At 32.4% G+C, this 19,523-nt stretch overlaps 1 protein-coding gene across 1 annotated transcript; it reads left to right on the top strand.

The window, feature by feature from the left end:
* The first annotated feature begins 2,952 nt into the window (after positions 1 to 2,952).
* LOC120182485 lies at positions 2,953 to 19,213 on the top strand. The gene is made up of 3 exons (XM_039187456.1): positions 2,953 to 2,960; positions 4,086 to 4,091; positions 18,585 to 19,213. The coding sequence occupies exon 3, from the start codon at positions 18,643 to 18,645 to the stop codon at positions 19,132 to 19,134; it is 492 nt and encodes a 163-aa protein (XP_039043387.1). The 5' UTR covers positions 2,953 to 2,960; positions 4,086 to 4,091; positions 18,585 to 18,642; the 3' UTR covers positions 19,135 to 19,213.
* Positions 19,214 to 19,523: the final 310 nt, after the last annotated feature.

Raw genomic sequence — 19,523 nt, 5'->3', positions numbered from 1 at the left:
GGATGGAGTAGTCTCACTGCTGCAAGGTCAAGTGCATGTATGGTGGACTAATGTGATGATGAGAGTGCCTAGTGATCAAGTGATGTGGTGGTTCTTTCTGGAATAGTTCAAGAACAAATATATCAGTGATCAGTTCATTAGATAAATAAAGTAGGAGTTCATGAATTTCAAACAAGGGAATCGCATTGTGTATGAGTATGAGTGCAAGTTTAATAAATTGAGCAGAGCCTTGGAGCGAGCACAGAATGAAAGATTTGGGGAGCAAAAGACCAAGTTGTCCAAGAGAGTGGATACCTCGTCAAGTGTAGCATAATCGAAGAGAAATTGAGGTTTAGGTTTTCTCAAACTAGATTTGAGTCAGCTACATCCTCAAGCAGATAATCAAATCTTGTGAGAGCTAGGCAGACTCAATCAACTGAATCAGGAGCTAGAAGGCCAACTCAATGTCATCATTGTGGAAAAAATCATAATGGTGTATGTCGAGTGGTCTCTGTAACATGTTTTAGATTTGGGGACACTGGACATTTTATTCGGGATGGTCCATTAATGACTGGAGAGCTCACACAATTATATAGATCCACTAGTGTATCTCAGATAGGTAGAGAACGATACATGGGAAAGAATCAGTCTGAATTGGCCACTCAACCTGAAATACGTATGATTGCTCGGGTATACAACCTTAAGACTAATGAAGATCATGTTGATCCAGAGTTCATCGCAAGTACTTTCCAATTAATTGATAAACCTGTTTTGATATTTATTAACTCGGGATCAACTTATTCTTATATCAGTAGTAAACTAGTGAGAGATTTGAGAATCCAGTTAGAAGCTATAAGTAGTGATGTTATTGTGACTATTTTGCTAGGGCATATTGCTCGATCGAACCAGATTTGTCAAGGGTGTCCTATAAGGATTTAGGGAATTGAATTCCCTACTAATATGATAGAATTACCATTTAACGAGTTTGAGGTTATATTGGGAATGGATTGGTTGTATCGTTACCATGCTAATGTTGATTGTCGATTGAAGCGGGTAATTTTGAGAAGTTCTGATGGATCAGAGGTAATTGTTGTCAAAGAGAAAATTAATCCATTATCTAATGTGATATCGGTAATGTAGGCTAAGAAGCTAATGTTGCAAGGATGTCAAGTTTTTATCGCCAATGTGATTGATACTTGAGCCCTGGAGATGAGATTAGAGGACATTCTGACGGTAAGAGAATTTCCATATGTGTTTCCAAATGAATTAATGGGATTACCTCCAGATAGAGAGGTTGAATTTCAAATTGAGGTAATGCCTAGAATGACACCAATTTCGATGGCTCCTTATAGAATGGCCCCGAAGGAACTGAGTGAGTTAAAGGCTTAGTTGCAAGAGTTATTGGATAAAAGATCCATCAGACCCAGTGTATCACCTTGGGGTGCGCCAGAATTATTTTTAAAGAAGAAAGATGGATCGATGCATTTATGTATTGATTATCGGCAACTCAACAAGGTGACAATAAAGAATAAGTATCATCTCCCAAGAATCGACGATTTATTTGATCAACTCAAGGGAGCTTCGGTGTTCTCCAAAATTGATTTGTGTTTTGGCTATCACCAATTGAAGATACAAGAAGTTGATATTCTAAAAACGGCTTTTAAGACCCGATATGGCCATTATGAGTTTGTGGTAATGCCGTTTGGATTAACTAATGCACCGATAATTATGGATCTTATAAATAGGGTATTCCAACCATACCTCGATCATTTCATTGTTGTCTTCATTGATGATATCTTGGTTTATTCAAAGACGAATGAAGAACATGACGCCCATCTTCGAGTGATTCTCAGACACTTCGAGATAAGAAGTTTTATGCTAAGTTGTCTAAATGTGAGTTTTGTTTACCTGAAGTTCCATTCCTTGGACATGTAGTATATGCAGAGGGGATTCGAGTGGATCCTCAAAAGATTAAATCTATTATAGATTGGTAAGTTCCAAGAAATGTTTCTGAAGTACGGAGTTTCTTGGGATTAGCTGGATATTATCGAAGGTTTTGTAAGGGACTTTTCGATGATTGTCTCCCTATTGACAAAGCTGTTGAGGAAAGATGTGCCATTAATTTGGACAGATAAATGCCAATAGAGTTTTAATCTTTAAAGAAGGTCTTAATGGAGGCTTCAGTACTAGTACAACCAGAATCAGGCAAGGACTATACAATTTATAGTGACGTTTCTCACAATGGTCTGGGATGTGTTTTGATATGAGATAGAAATGTGGTAGCCTATGCTTCGAGACAACTTAAGCCACATGAAAGGAATTATTTGACGCATGATCTTGAGTTAGCAGCGGTGGTGTTTGCACTGAAGATATGGCGCCACTATTTATATGGTGAGCGATGTTATATTTGCACTGATCATAAAAGTTTAAAGTATTTGCTAAATCAAAAGGAGCTAAACTTGAGACAACGAATATGGATCGAGTTACTTAAAGATTATGATGCAATCATAGACTATCATGTTAGGTTTCTGGAGTTTTTGATTAAAGATGATGATATAAAGATTCAAGTTACAAGCATGATGAGAATGGACAAGTCTATTTGAAATTATGATTTTACCTACAAGGTTAGATTATTTAAACTTGTTATTTGTTAATTCATGTTTTATAAATACATGAATTAGTTTAAATAAGCCTTTAAATTAGTCTTTAAAACTTATTGGAAATATTATGGAGTGAAATAAACCACTAGCAAAAAGATTAAGGCGGTGAATGATAAATAAGGCTAAGGAAGTAGTGAGCCAAAAATGTGTATGCTTAATAAGATATTGTTGTGATATCAAGCATAATTCTTTTAAGAGACCTTAAATAAAGAGAAAATTAAAAAATGCTTTATGGGAAAGCATTATGAAAATGAATGTCTATGATTGATTTTGTGAAGACCCGGTATTTAAGCGTGCCTAGTGCATCATCTCACTTTTATTGTAACCTACATGGTGCATTATTCTTTAATTTGTTCAATTTTATAAAAATACTATGGCAAGTTAAGCTCTCTTCAAACTTAGTGTAGGAGTTAAAAAAAGTGAAGTGAATAGTTTGATTGAGTAGAATACTAAATTCGGTCATATTAAATAAAACATGTGATGATCTCTTTAGGGCTAATATGTTGAATAATATGAATGAGAATATAGTATACTTTAGTGCTACTAAAAGATTGCTTGTAGCCAGAGACGGATTCAGAATTAAATATTGGCAGGGGCCGAAATACTAGACTATTTAAGAAAAATATAAAGACTTATTATGTATTTAAACTCGAAATTCAGTATGAACCAAGCGACCTTAGTGATTAAGGGATTGTTGTTATCCTTGAGGTCCCGAGTTCAAGAATGTATGTAGGGGTATGAGCTTTCATTGTCAAATAGTTGAAAGTCTTTGTACATATATTACCTTGTATTCACCCTAAATTTAAAATAAAAAAAACTCAAAACTCAAAAGACAACTTTTAATTTGTCTAATATTTAAACTTACAATGACTTAAATTGTAATTAGACCAAAAATTTGAGATCACAGATTTATCATTCTTTAGTTCAACCCCTACTTGATTAAATATTTAATAAATTTTATATTTTTAAATTTAAATATTTATTTTTACATGAACCAAAATACTATTAAACCAAAATTATATCGAATATATAAATTTAACAGGGGCGAGGCCCCTTTAGCCATAAGGGAGCTTCGTCCCTTCTTGTAGCTATTAAATCTCTTTGAGCTATTTTCCTAAGTAGAGGAAAGAAAAAAGATGGTTTATCTCAGGAGTTGTGTTGAAATCTCTTGTAATAAACTTGAGATAATTTTCTTATTGTTAGGGAAAATTAAAAACTCATCATAAAAATTTGTATAATATTCTTAAACATTTCTTATGAAGAACTAGAAAATTTGGGGAAAAATGTTGAGAAAAAATCACGAAAGACTGCATTATACACTGAGTGAGATATAAGGAATTTCATAATCGTTTAATATTATGCATAATAATCTTAATGATTAGTAGCTTTTAAAAATTTTGAGAACATAATCATGTGTAAATAATATTTGAGTTTGTTAAAACATAGATTTATGTTTAAAGCTCATAGAAAACTTTAGTATGATTGTGTATATGTGTAAGAGAATTTATTTACACATTTTCCAATACACTTATATGTTTATTTCTAGTATAAAAATGTTAGAAACATGAGGGTATCTTAAAATGATGAGTAAAGTCAAAAAAGAACATAGGTTATTCGCTTACCAAAGGGTTAAGTTAGAAATTGATTCTAGATTTGTCCTGTAACACCCCAACCCGTACCTGGCCCGGATACGAATCTGAGATGTCACATTAACTTTTTAAAACCACATTCTTACAAAATTTCAAAACATTTGAACTTATATTAAGAAAATACGATCATATATTGTTGAATTGTGTTCATTATAACCAATTTAAGAAAACATACAATTTATTAACAGTAAAATATGGTATGAATAGTAATGAACAATAACATGTTGCAGTGCTACAGTAACATGCTACAGTGTTACATCAACCTGCTACAGTGCATCGATGTATTGCTACAGTGCACCGATGCATAAAAACTTCGAATACAAATTGTGCATCGATGCACTGCTACAGTGATTTCGTAAAACTTACAAAAAACTCGTAAAAAATTAATTGTTCATTACTTTGCATTTATTTTTACATAAACATGTTTAAAACATTACAAAACTCGATCAGAGCATAACTACTTAATTTACCAACTTTGTTTACATACCAACCCATTTTCACATAGTAAGACATATTATTTAATCTACTTCTGATCTGACCTTCCAGTGGAGTTATGTTGTTCTGCTGAGCTTATAATGGATCTCTCTACTTTTCGGTACCTACGTGTAAAACGCTTACGCTAAGTCATCGACTTAGTGAGGCATAATAATAATGACAATAAAATATAATAAAAATGTCATAATTAAATACAATATCATGAAATCATATATTCAATTCATATAACTTGCATAATCATGTACCTTACCCATAATCTGATCAATTTAATCATCATGAATTCATATAATAAGTTCAATAGGTTCAATAGACCATGATACAATACTGAGAACCCGAGGTATGTGAGTACTGTGAGTTTGTGCACTATGTTGTCACCACAGCTCGTATAAATTTGCACCGAAGTGCCACGTAGAATTTGTCCCGAAGGACCACGTAGAATTGCATCGTAGTGCTATATAATATATCCCTAAGGACCACATAGAAATTCCTTAAGAATCATATACATATACCAAGGATCAAGTAGGTGTCTCAAAAGACCTCATACATGTTCCAAAGAATACATATATATCCCGAAGGACCACGTAGAATTTGTCCCGAAGGACCGCGTAGACCTTATACTCTTGGCATGCCAACTATACCTATAGTTCTCATCTACATAACATTGGCTTTCACAGTTCACATAGTTCATATCGCGCAGACATATTATTTCCATACCTTTATCACATAGCTCATATAAATTTTCCTGCATATTCATGTCACATAATACATATAATATGCATTCATGTCATATATCATAATATAGAATGTGATCATGTGTCAAAATATTGAATCTAGACTTATCACAAGTCTAGAACTGAATATACTACTATATTCATGCTATGCATATGCACTCACCTGTATCTCTTTGCCTTTTCCTCGATCGATCTTACTTGTCACTTGTTCTAGAACTTGTTTTGGCTCGATATCTACATAATTATAATTTTCAAGATAATTATAAGAATCCTAAACCTTATAATTTGATACTAATAACTTGAACTAATTTAATAAACCCAAAATTCAATTTTCCTTTAGGGGTGTACCGATGCACTATAGATGCATCGGTACACAAATTAGGTTCAAAATTCCCATGCATCGATGCACCCCTTAATGCATTAATGTACCTTCAATTTTGCCTTAATGCATCGATGCACATGTCAATAATAACTGGTTTTACCCGAAAATTCCATAACTTTTCATTAAATTTCCTCATATAAAACTCCTTTCATACCATTAAACTTAACTACAACCATTTTAACTAACTTTTATCATTCCATCACCTTATTATCTCCCATATCTCATCCAAATTCTTAAGGCTAAGAATCATACCAAATTTTCCGTGTTATCCAAACTTAATTCTAACACTTATAACTTATTATTCACATTCATGACAAGTCAAATTCAACTTCTAAATCCATTTATACATCCTTATTCAAAATTTCACTAATCCACTTCATATTTTTAATCCTTCATAACTTACAAGTCTTTGAGTTTCTATGATCTTTTTCATCTCCATCATCTTTTCTAAAGCTTCATGAATCAAACCAATACTTTAATTTGAAGGATTAACCAAAAGAAATCCAACTTACCTTGACTTATGTGCTTCACGGTTGGGAGAAGAAGATGAAGAAGATGAAAATATGAAATCTCTGGAAACTCTTGTTTCCTAAAAATGATTTCCACGTGGGTTATAAAATACCCACCACCCATATTTAATTATTTTCTTAATAAATGCCCATTTACCCTCTTAACTTCTCCTTATTTCTAATTCATCCTACATGAAATATTTCCATTAAATCTTTCAACTTTTCAATTTATTTACTTTGATCACTGAAATTTTAAAATCTTACACTTAAATCACTAACCCGGTATTGAGGATGTTACAAATCTCCCCCTTAAAAGAATTTGTCCTTGATATTTCATTACACGAACAAATGAGGGTACTGATATCGCATATCCTCTTCATGCTCCCACGTTGCTTCTTCTACCTTGTGATTTCTCCATAGCTCTTTGACCAAAGGAATAGTCTTATTCCTTAGTTGTTTCACTTAATGAGATAATATATGTATTGGTTCTTCTTCATAAGTCAGATGAGATCGGACCTCAATCTCTTCTGGTGTCACGATATGAGAGGGATCAGATCTATATCTTCGAAGCATTGAAACGTGAAAGACATCATGTATCTTTTCCATTTCTGGTGGCAAGGCTAGTTGATATGCCACTGTTCCTACTCTTTTTACGATCTCATAGGGTCCAATGAACCGAGGACTCAACTTTCCTTTCTGATCAAACCGTAATACTTTCTTCATAGGAGATACCTTTAAGAACACTTTTTCTCCAACTTCAAATTCAATTTCTTTTCTTTTGAGATCAGAATAGGACTTTTGTCGATCAAATGCCACTTTGAGATTATGTTGAATTTCTCGAACTTTCTCTTCCACATCTTGAATCAAATCCGGACCAAGAACACTTCGATCTTTAAGTTTATACCAGTTTAATGGCCTACGACATTTTCTTCCATATAAAGCCTCATAGGGTGCCATCTTGATACTGGACTGATAACTATTGTTGTAAGCGAACTCTGTCAGTGGTAAATACTTCTCCCACAACCCTTTGAACTCAATTACGCATGCTCTCAACATATCTTCCAAGATTTGAATCGTCCTCTCCGATTGTCCATCAGTCTGAGAATGAAAAGATGTACAAAAATTTAAGCGAGTTTCCAACGCTCCATGTAAGGATTTCCATAATCTCGAAGTAAATCAAGGGTCTCGATCAGAAACTATAGAAATAGGCACTCCATGTAATCTAATAATTTCTTTAATGTACAACTCTGCATACTTTTCCATAGAGAATTTTGTTCTAACCGAAAGGAAATGCGCTGACTTAGTCAATCAATCAACAATCACCCATATTGAATCTCTTTTGTTCGGAGTCAAGGGTAACCCTGAAACAAAATCCATCGTCACATTTTCCCATTTCCATTGTGGAATGGAAAACGGATGCAATAATCCTGACGGAACTTGATGCTCAGCTTTAACTTGTTGACATATTAAACTCTTAGACACAATTTCGCTGATGCTTCATTTCATCCCTGGCCACCAATACTGATCCTTCAAATCCATATACATCTTGGTTCCACCCGGATGCATCGTCAATGGACTGCAATGAGCCTCTGTCAATAAATCTTTCTTCAACCCCTCATTATCTGGTATCACCATTCTTCCTTTATAATACAATTTCTCATCCGACTTAACCTCAAAATCCTTAATCTCTTTATTACTTACTCTATTCTTTTCAAACACATTTCATCTTTTCTTTGTAAATCTCCAATTCGATCCAACCACATTGGTTTAAGATTTAACTCTGCACATAGACCACCATCTCCAGTTAAAGATAATCTTGCATCCATAGCTCGTAAGGCTACAAACGTTTTTCTGGTCAAAGCATCTGCTACCACGTTAGCCTTTTCAGGATGATAGTCAATTATCACATCATAATCTTTTAAAAACTCAACACATCTCCTTTACCTCAAATTAAGCTCTTTTTGAGTCATCAAATACTTCAAACTCTTATTATCCGTATACAAGTAACAACGTTCTCCGTATAAGTAATGACGCCAAATATTGAGAGCAAACACTACAGCAGCCATTTTCAGATCATGTGTCGGATAATTCTTTTCATATGACTTTAATTGCCTCGAAGCATAGGCCACCGCCTTGCCTTCTTGTATTAGCACGCATCCCAAGCCATTATGGGGCGCATCACTATACACCACAAAATTCTTACATGTTTCAGGTTGAACCAATACAGGAGCTTCTGTCAAAATTTTCTTTAAAGCTTCAAAACTTTCTTGGCACTTCAAAGTCCAGATAAATGGTACGTTCTTTCTCATCAGCTTTGTTAAAGGTAGCACTATCATCGAAAAATTCTTAATGAATCTCCGATAATAACCGAAAAGTCCAAGGAAACTCCGAACTTCAGACACATTCTTTGGAACTTCCCACTCTAAAATGGCTTTAATCTTTTAAGGATCCACTCGAATTCCTTCTGCAGAAATCACATATCCAAGGAACGTCATTTCATTCAACCAGAATTCACATTTAGAGAGTTTAGCATAAAGTTTCTTTTCTCATAAAATATGTAACACCTTCATCAAGTGTGAACTATGTTCTTCTTTGGACTTTGAATACACTAGAATATCGTCAATGAACACCACCATGAACTGATCCAAATAGGGTTGGAATATTATGTTCATGAGATCCATGAAAGCAGCCGGTGCATTTGTTACTCCAAATGGCATTACGATAAACTCATAGTGACCATATCTCGTTCTAAATACCGTCTTTGGGATGTCTTTCTCTTGAATATTTAATTGATGGTAACCATAACATAAATCAATCTTCAAGAATACCGAAGCTCCCTTTAACTGATCAAACAAGTCATCAATTCGGGGAAGGGGATACTTGTTCTTGATTCTCACTTTATTGAGCTGTCGATAGTCAATGCACACACGCATTGAACCATCTTTTTTCTTAACAAATAACACTGGAGCTCCCCAAGGTAACACAATAGGTCGAATAAATCCCTTTTCTAGCAACTCTTGCAATTGCTTCTTCAATTCCTACAATTCTTTTGGAGCCATACGATAAGGTGCAATTGTAATAAGAGCTCTTCCCGGCATTACTTCAATTTGAAATTCTACCTCTCTATCTGGAGGTAATCCTGGTAATTTCGCAGGGAAAACATCAGGGAATTCTCAAGTATATTTATTACATTTGAAAGAAAACCTTAACATCCTTTTAGCAACAACTTTTTAGCTGCCATTGCCGATATCATATTTGCTAAAGGATTAGTTCTTTCACCACTCAAGTTCACTTATATTCCTTCTGGACTTCTCAAAGTTACCATTTCCAATCTACAATCAACATTTCCATAATAACGAAACAACCAGTCCGTTCCAGAATTACTTCAAATTCATCAAAAGGTATTTCCATTAAATTATCAGGAAATTCAATTCCCTGAATCCTTATGGGGCATCCCTTACAGACCTTATTCACCCGAGCATTGTGCCCTAAAGGATTAATTACTATCACTTCATTACTTGTAGCTTCTAACGGAATTCTCAATTCTTTTTTAATTTACTGGTAATATAAGAATAATTGGAACCAGAATCAATCAACACCAATACTAATTTATCATACAGCTGAAAAGTACCTGCTATAATATCGGAATCATCACGGTCGTCACTTGTCTTTAAATTGTACACCCGTACGGTAGAGCGAATTTTAGGTTGTGCAGAGGATTCAGATTGATTCCTTCCTCTACCTCTTCCTCGTCCTCGCTTTGAGACAGAAACATTTCTTTCAGATGGTGCAAACTCACCAACCATTAATGGATAATCCCGGATAAAATGTTCGGCATCTCCGCATCAAAAACATACTCCATAAGCCATTCGACATGTTCCAAAATGATTTTCCCATAGTGCTGACATTGTCTTGCTTAACCTTGAGTGGCTCTCCCAGTACCGGATCCCATTGATTGTGTCTGTCGAGCTCTCATCTGACTTGCTCCTCTAGCAGAAGATGTAATTGATTCGGATCTAGCTTGAGGTCGGAATCTTGAATCCATTCCTCTTTTTGGTGGTGCTGTGCTTGAAGAAGCACCAGTCCTCTTAGACGTCTGAACTCTTGAGTCCCCAAATCTCTCATTCTGAGCTCTTTCAAGAGCTTTAGCACGATTAATCACCTCTTGGAATGAGGACAAGTTCAACACTATCAACATATCTTTCAATCTAGGCCACAAGCCCTCCACAAACCATTCACAAGCATCTTTCTCCGTAGTCACAAGCTCTGAAGCAAACCCACTCAGCTTATTAAATTTACATTTATATTCGTATACAGAGCGATTCATTTTCTTCAAATTCATAAACTCCTGCTTCATTTGCCTGATGAATTGATCTCCAATGTATTTGTGCTTAAACTCTTCCAATAACAGAGACCAAATTACTTGATCACTTGAGATTCTCTTGGTAACATTCGTCCACCATATTCTAACTTGCCCTCTAAGTAATGACACAGTTCCATCCAGCTTCTCCACGTCAGAACAGTGGAGACCATCTAACATTATTTTCAAATCATTTAACCAAAGATCCGCTGCAACCGGACCTTCCTCAACTTCTCCCTTAAATTTGGGAGCTCCTAATCCTCTCAACTCCTTTGCTACATTTACTCTGGGAGTTGATGGAGCAGGAGGTTGGAAACGCATCAATACTGCATCTAACATTCTAAAGAACACATCTTAATCAGTTAGAGGCACTCCAGAACGTGTCTGTTCTTCACCTTGCCTAGCCAGGGCAGGTGAATTACTGCTTTCAGCGGGTCGATCATCTCCCGCTTCATTTCTAGAACTATCATGTCCGAACATCTATTAAGAGTAAACATATAATTCTATTAGCAAAACATCATACTTCATACCACACCAGATCAGAAGTTTTCACTATTTTGTTGGCATGTATACATTATAAAACACTTTAGACTTCGATTTATGCCGAAAATCGACTAAACCTTAGCTCTGATACCATTAAATGTAACACCCCAACCCGTACCCGACCCGGATACGAATCTGAGATGTCACATTAACTTTTTAAAAGCACATTCTTACAAAATTTCAAAACATTTGAAATTATATTACGAAAATATGATCATATATTCTTGAATTGTGTTCATTATAACCAATTTAAGAAAACATACAATTTATGAACAGTAATTGTTCATTACTTTGCATTTATTTTTACATAAATACGTTTAAAACATTACAAAACTTGATCAGAGCATAACTACTTAATTTACCGACTTTGTTTACATGCCAACCCATTTTCACATAGTAAGACATATTATTTAATCTACTTCTGATATGACCTTCTAGTGGAGTTATGTTGTTCTGCTGAGCTTATAATGGATCTCTCTGTTTTTCGGTACCTACGTGTAAAACGTTTACACGCTAAGTCATCGACTTAGTGAGGCATAATAATAATGACAATAAAATATGATAAAAATGTCATAATTAAATACAATATCATGAAATCATATATTCAATTCATATAAATTGCATAATCATGTACCTTACCCATAATATGGTCAAATTAATCATCATGAATTCATATAATAAGTTCAATAGTTTCAATAGCCCATGATACAATACTCAGAACCCGAGGTATGTGAGTACAATGAGGTTGTGCACTATGCTATCACCACAGCTCGTATAAATTTGCACCGAAGTGCCACGTAGAATTTGTCTCGAAGGACCGCGTAGAAATGCATCGAAGTGCCACGTAGAATTACACCGTAGTGTTATATAATATGTCCCAAAGGACCACATAGAAATTCCTTAAGAATCATATACATATACCAAGGATCAAGTAGGTGTCTCAAAAGACCTCATACATGTTCCAAAGAATACATATATGTCCCGAAGAACCACGTAGAATTTGTCCCGAAAGACCGCGTAGACCCTCTACTCTTGGCATACCAACTATACCAATAGTTCTCATCTACATAACATGGGCTTTCACAGTTCACATAGTTCATATCGCGCAGACATATTATTTCCATACCTTTATCACATAGCTCATATAACTTTTCCTGCATAATCATGTCACATAATACATATAATATGCATTCATGTCATGTATCATAATATGGAATGTGATCATGTGTCAAAATATTGAATCTAGACTTATCACAAGTCTAGAACTGAATATACTACTATATTCATGCTATGCATATGCACTCACCTATATCTCTTTGCCTTTTCCTCGATCGATCTTAGTTGTCACTTGTTCCGGAACTTGTTTTGGCTCGATATCTACATAATTATAATTTTCAAGATAATTATAAGAATCCTAAACCTTATAATTCGATACTAATAACTTGAACTAATTTAATAAACCCAAAATTCAATTTTCCTTTAGGGGTGTACCGATGCACTATGGATGCATCGGTACACAAATTAGGTTTAAAATTCCCATGCATCGATGCACCCCTTAATGCATCAATGCACCTTCAATTTTGCCTTAGTGCATCGATGCCCATTCATAGTGCATCGATGCACATGTCAATAATAACTGGTTTTACCCGAAAATTCCACAACTTTTCATTAAATTTCCTCATATAAAACTCCTTTCATACCACTAAACTTAACTACAACCATTTTAACTAACTTTTATCATTCCAACACCTTATTATCTCCCATATCTCATCCAAATTCTTAAGGCTAAGAATCATACCAAATTTTCCATGTTATCCAAACTTAATTCTAACATTTATAACTTACTATTCACACCCATGACAAGTCAAATTCAACTTCTAAATCCATTTATACATCCTTAATCAAAATTTCACTAATCCACTTCATATATTTAATCCTTCATAACTTACAAATCTTTGAGTTTCTATGATCTTTTCATCTCCATCATCTTTTCTAAAGCTTCATGAATCAAACCTATACTTTAATTTGAAGGATTAACCAAAAGAAATCTAACTTACCTTGGCTTATGTGCTTCACGGTTGGGAGAAGAAGATGAAGAAGATGAAAATGTGAAATCTCTGGAAACTCTTGTTTCCTAAAAATGAGTTACACATGGGTTATAAAATACCCACCACCCATATTTAATTATTTTCTTAATAAATGCCCATTTACCCTCTTAACTTCTCCTTATTTTCTAATTCATCCTACATGAAATATTTCCATTAAATCTTTCAACTTTTCAATTTATTTACTTTGATCACTGAAATTTTAAAATCTTACACTTAAATCACTAATCCGGTATTGAGGATGTTACACGTCGAGGGGATGAGCCAAATGCCCATTGATTGAGAAATTAATGGTGGACACCTAACTTAGTTATCTAAGTTCAATATTGTCAAACTAAGTAATGGAAAGACTCATAGTGTACATTTCTATCTATATATCCCTATGACGAATAATGTACATGCACATGATGAGTCTTTTGCTCTTAATTAATTCATAACCCAATTTTTAAGTGGTCTCGGTGAGAAAGACTTGATGAATTTATTTTCTTTAGATGAATGTCTACTCTTAATAATTTCATAATCTAGTGTTGAGTGGGTGGTCCTATTGCAAAGGACTAAATGAACTTGTCGCTAGAGAAGATGAGTTTTCTTAACTCTTAATGAATTAAATCCTAAGAGTTTGGGTAGTTCTACTTGATATGACTTATTAAATTCACTAATTAAAGAGGTTGAGTATTTATTCTTAATAAATTCTTATCTAAGAGTTTGGATGGTTCATTTAAGATGAACTTGAAGAAATTCACCTTATTTATTGTGAGGTTCTGTTATCGTAAAAGCTCTTAATTATTTTATAGCCCAGATTTGAGGATTTATGTTGAGATAAACTTGATGAAATAACATACGTAAGTGAAAAGGATTAATCACCTTCTATGAAAAGCATTGTTTCGCTCTTAATATATTTGTATATATATACTTTGTTGACATATCGAGGACTTTGGTGGATGAAGGGGTTAGTTGTGTGTTCTGAGTTTACCCTAATCTTAGAAACTTCAAGATTCATTTACTTATCTAAGGGAAGAATTATTCATAATCACTATATATTAGTTCCAAATACATTCATTGGTACTTGAACAACTAATTTTACTATTGCTCTTCTCTTATTTTAACTTCAATGTTCTCTTTTTTTTACGAAAGAATTATTTCGTATTAATGGAGAATGTTGTTAATGCTCGAAATGTAACTCATTTTTAAGGCCATTCAATTCTATTATAAAATGGTTTTAAATTGTGCTTTGAAAATGATATTTTTGTATTAATGCTTTGAAATTTAGCCTATAAATAATGGGTAATTTTACTTTTTTTGAGATATATCCCTAAACAAATGTTTGCTTTAAAAACATTTTTTTTATAAATCTTTTTTACTGTTGTTTTGAGTTTTGAGAGAAGAGTAGTACCATTGAAGTAAACTCCGTTTTTTGGTTGTATGAAATTTGGAGAGTCGTGCTAACCTCAGGGGGTAATTCGTCCATTATAACGATTACACACATCGAGACCAATTCGCTTCCAAGGTAGTGGATTACCACGATATAATTATCGTTATGTTTGATCATTTTATTTAATATTTTCCAGTCAGTGTTAATGTCTCGTTTTGCAGCAGTCTATCTTCCAACACATACCTCCACTTATTCAGGATTAAGGTTTTTTTTATAAATCTGGGATAAGTATAAGGTAGTATTTGTTCAAAGATAACTCTCAACCTTTTGACATTAATTTATAAACACATTTAAAATTATTCAACTACTTAGTATGAGCTAATATATCTATATCACTACTTGAGAATCACTCTCGTTCTAACAGTCAAGACCAAGGACTTAATGTAATAGTTCTTATATGTAGGGGTGAGCAAAACTAGACTCGACTCGAAAAATCATTTTTTCAATTTTGAGTTATTCGAGTCAACTCGAATTATCAATTCAATTTTCAAGTTTGAGTCGATTTGAATTTTCAAAATTTCTAGTAATTCAAAAAACTAAAAATTTGGATGAGTATTTTGACAGATTTACGATTTGGTCCCTAATTTTCTATTCCTTTAATTAATCCTTCATTTTAAGTCATTTTTACTAAATTTGAACCACGTGTTCCTAAACCATCATAGAATACATATTACTTTCAATTACACTTTTTCATAACAAATTTTCTATTTTTTCAATCTAGTCCTTCAATTTTGCATGATTTTCGTATTTTTTCAATTCATCCTTTATTTTAAGTGCGCTTTTGACTAAATTTAAATCATATGCTCCCCTACCACTATAGAATACCTATGTAACTTCAATTCCTACTTTTTCACTAAAAATGTACTCTTTTAAAAAAAATTAATCTCTTAACTTTGTATTTTACTCAATTTAGTCTTTTGACTATAATTGTTTACAAATTATTTCTTCACATCAATTCTTTGACTCCTTTATACTTCCATCAATCTTTTGTCCTCAAAAGACATTCTTTGAAATATAATATCATAAATATGCTTTATAATTTTAGATTGTATGTGATATACTAAATAACATGTGAAAAGAATATGAAGAAATGTATATATCTTATATAATTAGAGAAAGTCAAAAATTTGGAACCAATTGTACCATAATATTATAAATAATTATAATTAAAATTTGTATAGAAACTCAAAGAACTCGACTTGATTCGAATTTCTTAAACTTGACTCAACTCAAAAAAAAATCAAGCCAACTTTGAGTTATAAAATAAGAATCGTTAACTCAAATAACTCGAAAAGTTTTGACATTATTAAATAAATAGTTAATATTTTAAAATCAAATCTGACCTCATTTATTAACAAGATTTGGGATTCAAATGTCGACAATCTCATTATTTTCTAATTTTTTTATAAATTTATACTTTTAATTTAAATAACACCATATTATTTTACAGATATTTAATTCTAATAAGCTTTTTTGTTAGATGAATTATCGAAGTTTCTGATGATGAAATAATGGAAGGCAATGTGAATACTATTATGAAATGTATACGAGGAACTAAATTTATTAAGTAAAGTAAGAAGTTCGAACTCTAATATTTAGGAATTGAGCAAATTAGATTGTGAGGGTTGCTCTCATAATGAATCTCTGTAAAATTCAATATGGATTAATTGGTCAATAGATCATATATTAGTAATTAATTCAAAAAATAATAATTTCTAGAGCATGTGGTTAAAAACTCTTAGTTGACATAATTATTGAGGTGGTATTTCTATCTTTTTCAATCTTATTGGTGATATGTCAGTATCTTCATTAAATTTTTAATGCTAGGGTACTAAAATGAAACATAAACTAAACATTAGGTATGATTTTAAAATAAAATAAATTTTATATCCCAAAACATAACAAAAATAATAGTTTATTACTAAACATGTAGTTTACCCTTTAATTTATTTGAGTATTTAATCATTTAAGAGAATTAATTATTATATCATTCTAAATTTATCTACAAGATTTTAATGAAAATATTCAAAACTTAAGAATGTGGAGGGCCTTGAAAATATCACTTTGGGTTGTTAACAAGTTAAAGAATATTATAACCCAACATTTCTGTTTCCTTTTTCTTTAAAATATAAATTCAACTAGATAGGGATGGATATGAATTGGGTTTTCTGTCACTTCGGCCTGAAATTTATACACCTCTCGAACGATATAAATCCTTCCTCTGACCCATTTTTAAGATAAAATTTGAATTTGATTCGACCTTAATTGAAAAAATATATTTATAAAAATATATTAATTTTATTCAATAAAAAATAGGTATTTAATTAAAAAAAATAATTCATTAAGGGGTATTATTGTAATTATCTCTAGATATATAAGGTGAAATTATATTTTAAAGTTAGGTTAAGTCAAATATGTTTCATCTTAAATTCAAACCAACCATGACCCGAAAATAACCGCTTAAAAACCTGATCCGATACAAATTTAATTTTTCTAAAAATAAATTTAATCTAATAAGATCATATCATATTAAAACTTGTCGAATTCGGATATCGATATTTCTAGACCATGCCATTCTCAACATTTTTGTCTGATTTAGTCCCGTCCTCAGCTTAGAATTCCAGAACTACCGATTGCCTTCCACGTGTCCCACCAGTTAAATTTACCAAAAAAGGTCCAAACAGATAGAGATACTCACCATCCCACTCTCCATTTCCAAACAAATCAAAAAGCACCTCCTTTTCCACTTTTTCTTATTCTTATACAACTAATTGCGTTAGGCATCTCCAAATTTTGAAATATTTTAAATTAGTTCTTAAATTATTAATATCCTTCCAAATACGTTATTTTATTATTTTAATAAATAATTTGATTTTTAAATTTCAACTTGGGTTCTACTTGAAATATATTTAAAATTTATAAATTTAAATTTAAATGTGTAAATACTAAATATAGTTTAGATTTATTATGTAAAAATTTATTATTATTAAAATTTAATAAGATTATTTTTATGACATCAAGTTTAAATTATCCATATAATAGTTTAAAATATTTAAATTTAATAAATTTATTTTAAATATATTTTAAAGCGTATTTAAATTATTATTTAATACTCAAATAATTTATTAAACTAATAAAACGATGTGTTTAAAATAATATTAATATTTTAAGATACTTGATACAATTAATTCTAGGGTAAATCATACGTTCGTTATCATAATTATCACTTTTATTTCATTTTGTTCATTCAATTATTTCTTTAAAATTATATATAATGTTTAGTTTTGATTTTTTTGTCACCTATCACTAAAAAATTAACAATTATACTGATGTATCATCATAAGGTAATATCACATTATTATTAAAAAATAAAAAAAATATTACGTCAAAAGTTCTATTAATTTTTTTTGTTACCCTTTCAATTCGCATAATTTCATCCTGACTAATCTAGATCTACCCATGTCGCATACTTGACTTTAGTGAATGGTTCTCTAATGAGGATTTTCTGTTAATTTTTAACAATAGATAATCAAAATAAAATTAAAATATATCTATAATTTAAAAAATAATAATTGATAACTAAAATGAAACAAAAATATAATTAAATTATTAAACGTGTAATTTACTCTTAATTATATTATTGTATTCTATTCTTTCCATTTTTTATTGATAAATATAAATTTAGAGATAAATTATAGATACAGAACTGTTCGCTTTCTCTTTCGTCTTTAGATCTCAGTCTTTTTCTTTTTTCAATCTCTAACCACCAAGTTTTCCGGCGAGAACCTCGAGAGAAAATGGCGACTCTTCATAAAGTCAAGCTTTTAGCAACGCAGTGCACCGTCGCCGGAAGCCCAGGTCGTAGTCCCACAACCAGTCCCGTTGTCCATCTCCGCCGTCACAAAACCCTTCGCATGCTCCTCAACCGCTCTTCTGCCACCGGTCGCCGTCGTTTTCACCGAGATCACGAAGACAGACACTTCGATCTTCCTCCTCAACCCCCGGCGCCGCCAACTACCTCCAACTCCGACAGCAAGAAAAAATCCAACGAGAAAAAAAGCAGACGAAAATTAAAGGAACTCTTCGTGGCGTCGCCGCCGTTTGAAGAAAGAGAGAGTAACAATAAAAGCTGTGAAGAAGAAATAGAAGATCTGTTACCGGTTACCATTAGTTCCGGTGATGAGCCTTTAAGTCGGGGCTCTGGTTCCCTGAGAACAGTAACGGCGTCGTTCCGGTACAGATTTTTAAGGACAGCTTGGCGACCGATGCTGGTTACCATTCCAGAGTAAAATTAAACTGCATATATATTTTTTATTTTTGATAATTTTGGATTAAAATTAAATAAATGTGCAAAAAATTAGCTTTTTTATAATCGAATTTCTGGTGATTTTTCCTTTTAATTTCCAATTTTGATTTAATTCTCCCTTGAACTAAATACTATATCCAGAAATTGAAATTTTATCAGTTTTGGTTTGGAGAATTCACTATGCTAATATGCGCTTGATTCGTCGATGATGCTAAAGTGAGCCTGCCAGTAGTTTATAACAACCGTAAATCACACTGAACTTATATAAATTATCAATTTTAATCTGTTTTAGTATTTAAATTTTTAATTTTTTTAAAATTATATTTAAAATTTAATTTTTATCTCGTTTTAATGCTAATTAAAAATTTAACG

The sequence above is a fragment of the Hibiscus syriacus genome, unplaced genomic scaffold, assembly GCF_006381635.1.
Source record: "Hibiscus syriacus cultivar Baekdansim isolate YM2019G1 unplaced genomic scaffold, ASM638163v2 tig00112673_pilon, whole genome shotgun sequence".
NCBI classification, from domain to species: domain Eukaryota; kingdom Viridiplantae; phylum Streptophyta; class Magnoliopsida; order Malvales; family Malvaceae; genus Hibiscus; species Hibiscus syriacus.
The sequence above is the reverse complement of the archived record's forward strand: the minus strand, read 5'-3'. Positions and strand labels throughout refer to the sequence as shown.